This window comes from Pinus tabuliformis, chromosome 6 (assembly GCF_031772625.1).
Source record: "Pinus tabuliformis cultivar Carrire ecotype Pingquan chromosome 6, CPIR1, whole genome shotgun sequence".
Lineage (NCBI taxonomy): Eukaryota > Viridiplantae > Streptophyta > Pinopsida > Pinales > Pinaceae > Pinus > Pinus tabuliformis.
In genome coordinates this window covers 1,658,350,297-1,658,354,829 of record NC_142292.1, presented here as the reverse complement: position 1 = coordinate 1,658,354,829, position 4,533 = coordinate 1,658,350,297, and the positions used below count along the sequence as shown (strand labels likewise).

The 4,533-nt window shown below is 39.0% G+C and overlaps 1 protein-coding gene across 1 annotated transcript; it reads right to left on the bottom strand.

Moving 5' to 3' along the window:
• Positions 1–2,156: 2,156 nt before the first annotated feature.
• On the bottom strand, positions 2,157–2,705 carry LOC149265321 (putative E3 ubiquitin-protein ligase ATL44). The gene has a single exon (XM_089403012.1). It carries the CDS (start codon positions 2,703–2,705, stop codon positions 2,157–2,159), a length of 549 nt encoding a protein of 182 aa, XP_089259138.1.
• Positions 2,706–4,533: the final 1,828 nt, after the last annotated feature.

The following is a 4,533-nucleotide window of genomic DNA, read 5'->3' as shown; positions in this document are numbered from 1 at the left end:
AGAGAGTCAAAGGTTATATCTTTAAGATTTCCATTTGCTTGTAAAGACTCAAGATAATTGGAGTAAGTAGGATAGAGTGCCTTGAGAAAAGCAATAAGAGGGATATCCAGCTCAGCCTTAGTGGATTTGATATCATGCATTATGGATTTTACTTCAGATGCAAGGGCAAGAGGATCATTATTTTTCAGTTCAAGAGTGAAGAGTTTAATCATGAGCTGAACAACTTCAAGTGCAGAATGTGAGTCATAGAGTTCTTTGAGCTTTTGTAAAGCTTCAAAGGCAGTTGAATATGATGAAATATGGCGACTTACTTCTTCATTTACAGATGCTGTGATTAATGCATATGCTTTGTTGTTCTTGTTATCCCAAATGACGAGCTCTTTGTCTGATGTAGGTTGTATTGGGTCATTGTCTCCTCCGACACACACTCCTTTCCACAACTCACTGAAGATGAGGGTGCGTTTATCATCCGGGACCATTCAGGATAGTTCTCCTTGCCAGTGAGAACTATTCCTACCATAGAGATGATTGAATGCATTCTGTAAAAAAATACTTCTGCTGATTAAAAAAAACTTTTGCTAATAAAAAGAACTTCTGCTGATAAAAAACTTTTGCTGATAAAAATAACTTCTGCTGATAAAAAACTTCCGCTGATAAAAAACTTTCTGCTGATATACAATGAAGTTGTACTCAAAAGGGCAACTCAAAAGATTTCAAATCCACAATGTGACCCCTATAAATCCATCATTGTATAAATTCACCTTACATAAACTTCATATAAGTTTCATATAAGTCCATCATATAACCCTCATAAAACTTCACCTTATAAATCTTATATAAATCTCATAAAACTTCACCTATAAATATCATGGTCATGCGCATTCTTTGAACTGTAATTTACAGCGGTCAACTTCGGCAAAGCATTAAACCAAGTTATGGAGGCCAGCGCACAAAACTTATTTGAAATTCGAACTATTCAAAATGTATTGAAACCATTCACCACACCTTTTGATCGTATACCATTCAGGCATGTCAAAAATACCATTGGAACTTATTTGAAACAGGGAGCAAGCATATTTATTTGAAAAAATTCAAAATATATGTTAGCAGCATTCAAAACAGCACTCAAAAGGGAAACTCAACAGTAGCACTTATTTGAAAACAGCAGCACCATTCTGCCAACCTTAAACTAGTACAGTGCTACACCATTAAGCCACAGCAGCAACACTTATTTGAAAACAGCAGCATTTGTTTGAAAGCACCACGAACAAGGGAAGAGAGAACAAGATTGGAGACAGCATAGCATGGCTGACCAGATAAATATGTATATTTTAAAACAGTTTTTTTTTTCTCACAAAAAAACATTGATTTTATTTTGATGAGGTGTTCTCACCGCTTCGTTTGAGGCAAGACTGCTTCCAGCGCCTTCCGCTGCTTAGGAGTAAAGGAATCTGGAAAATCTATAGAGAAATGAATATACAAATTACCTTTCATAGAAGGCCGATGGTAAACCGGCATTCCTTCATTTTTAATAACCTTGAACTGACCCGGCTTGACAACTTCAGCCGCACTTGATTTGATAAGCAGTTGCCTACCATCCAGATGGGTTAATACAATTTGGAACCCACACAGTGCCTCCCTCAATAATAAGGTATGCTCAACAACAAGATCATCTCCCTTTTCCCGCAGCAACACAAATTTCTTCTCCTGCAGTTTCTCTGATGAGAATAAGTGCGCAGCTTCAGGGCTATGTAGGTCAGAGACAAGCGTTATCGACAAAGCGCAGTGGCAGAGGCAGATTATTTTAGAACAGAAGGGAATAAAGCAGAGGCAGAGGGAGAGGTCAGGATAGAGGAGTTACAAGGCGCATAATAGCTAAAACAAGGAGCTGGCTCTGATACCATGTCAGGCCAGGCAGTAACTCTCCAAAAACAGAAAAACGAATTAATGTATTATTCCATAGGTAACCCATTTTTATATACAATAGGGAGTGATTGTTTAGTTCATCTCCCGATGACTGTTCACCTTCCCAATTTATTTAGTTACATAAAATTCTCAATCATGAATATTAGGTGTCAACAGGGATACCTCGCTAACCTTGCATCAGAAAGTCATTATCTTCTAAGATAAATGAATAACGCAAAGCACTCGGAAAACTAAGCTAGACTACGCAACATTGACAGATTCCTAACTGCGGGCTGCGGACTTCCTGGGAACGTTTCAGTGTGTGAAGAAACCAGTCTAACTGCTTGAGTTGAATCCCTGGCCTCTATGACTATTTCCATGCTGTTGTTTGGCTCTGTCTCTTGAACAATTCCAGCGGTTCCACGCCTTTCTTTGTGGAGATTTATGGAATGTCTGCACAAAGGGCAGGAAGAATGCGAGACAAGCCATGCATCGATGCATTCCAAATGGAAACGATGATTACAATTTGGCAGCACTCTCACCTTTTCTCCTTCCGCAAATTCGACCAGGCAGATCGGACAATCCGTTGGCACGGGCGTTGGCTTTGATGCAGCGTTGTAAATGATAACGGGCAGTGCTTTCAAATCGCTCTTCGCCATCCGGAGAGAGAAATCATCGGATAAGTCTACCTCGGCCCGGCCCCTGAAGCATGGAAGCCATCTGAGAAACGAGTTGAGTCCAATCCCAACGAGGAGGGCACCTAGCAAAGCGAGGAGAATGAGTAGTGGACCAGATTCCATAGGGTCGAGTTTCGTTGGAGAAGGTGCACGGGGGCCGGAAGTCAATAACTGCCCCCACTTCACAATGGGAAATCTACATTTCTCTGCAACTCAATGACTTTTCTCAAATATCCAAAGTCAAATGAATCGAACCTTCCTCGGTTGAGAAACAAAATGATGAATATTTGTGGAGTCTCCTCCCCCGCATGACTCTCACCTATAGTTACCCCCTTCTCCATATCCGCCTACAAATGTATAATGTTAGGAAAACAAAACAAACGAGGACCAATATTGTAAAGTTGCTTCGATCACATGTCTATCTGATAGATCAGATCTATGTTGATCATATCCTCATTGTTTCTTATGATACAACATCTCAATAGGAACGCTCAACACTCTATGTCACTCATGTCAATCGTTTTATATTATCAAGTTTACCATCTTAAATTCTAATTTAAATCGTTTTCGTATGATCAAGTTGAACCATCTTAATTCTAATTTAATATCTCATGTTTCAGCCTGCGACACCTTAAATGTAATTTAATCTGTCATGTTTAGCCGATCGTTATAATTAAATCTCTAAAAGGTTTCCCTACCCTCCTCCTTCGAAACTTATTTACTATAAAGTACCTTTCTATCTTTCGTATCAAAACTTACGTATCAATAGTATTTCATTCGATGAAATTTATGAAACCTATTAGTAAATGAGACTGTATCACGTAGCTACACTTACGATTGGGAGGTTCTACCCAAGCCGACTCCCCACTTTGTTGGTGAGCAATTAACTTTTGCGTACATTCCAAAAAATATTAATATCCAAATAGTTTATGCAATTGAGAATAAATATACAATTATAAATTAAAAACTATACCACTATAAAATAAATATACAACTATAAGATTCGTTTTCCTGGATAAGCTAAAAAAAAATTATATATCCCAAACAATCTAACCCATTTAAAACTCTCCATACAATATTTTATAGATAACTACCCATAAAAAAAAATATTACACAAATTTAATAGCCTAATCCTTTGCAACATTCTCTATAGATAACTACGCATTTAAAGCTAATTATACATATGTATTATCCCAATACATATCTACGTGTTGGCTTGTTGTGGCCTGACCCAGGTTTAGAAGTGTTTTAGCCAAACAAATCCCGCACTATCGGCCCTTTCGGCAACAGCCCGCGAAGCACGGATTGAAGTCTCACCCGCGGTAGTAGGGGAGGGTGCTGGAACTAGGTTTCCGCACCCTAGGGATGTCTTGATGAGGACTGGAAGGGTCACAAGCCTTTCTACGCACTTGCACTAATTTATACAACTTTTCTGGCCTTCGCGTAGCTCAGCGTCGAAACCCTTCTTAGATTCTTATAATTAATGTGCTCATTATAGATCTTATCTACTTCTTAAGGTTTTAATGAAGCATTTCAACAGTAATAGCAAGTGTGCGCAATCATAGACATGCATAAACCTAGAACATAAACAAACAGATAGATCTGTGATAAACACACAATGATTCAGAAACACTTATCTTTATCTATCTCCTGTTCAGTACAACCAGATTCACCCTGTGCACTCAGCTGCACGGGTCCATGCACACAACTGCAAACTCTACCAGGCCTCTGCACACTCAGTTGCAAAGCCTCTATCTATCTACTAACACCCTCGACTTGGACTTACAGACACAGAGAGAATATTGCCTTCATAAACCCATAACATTCAAGATCAAAACTCCAAAAACTGCCTTCTAACCTTAGAGCCTTGCTCTATTTATACCTTCCCATGGTCCGCGGACCATGGGCAGGCCGACTTACTTTCTATTTTCTTACATTATTTTCGGGCAGA

Excerpts from the sequence above, each read along its gene's own strand:
- LOC149265321 (XM_089403012.1), bottom strand. The coding sequence starts at position 2,705 with ATGGAATCTGGTCCACTACTCATTCTCCTCGCTTTGCTAGGTGCCCTC.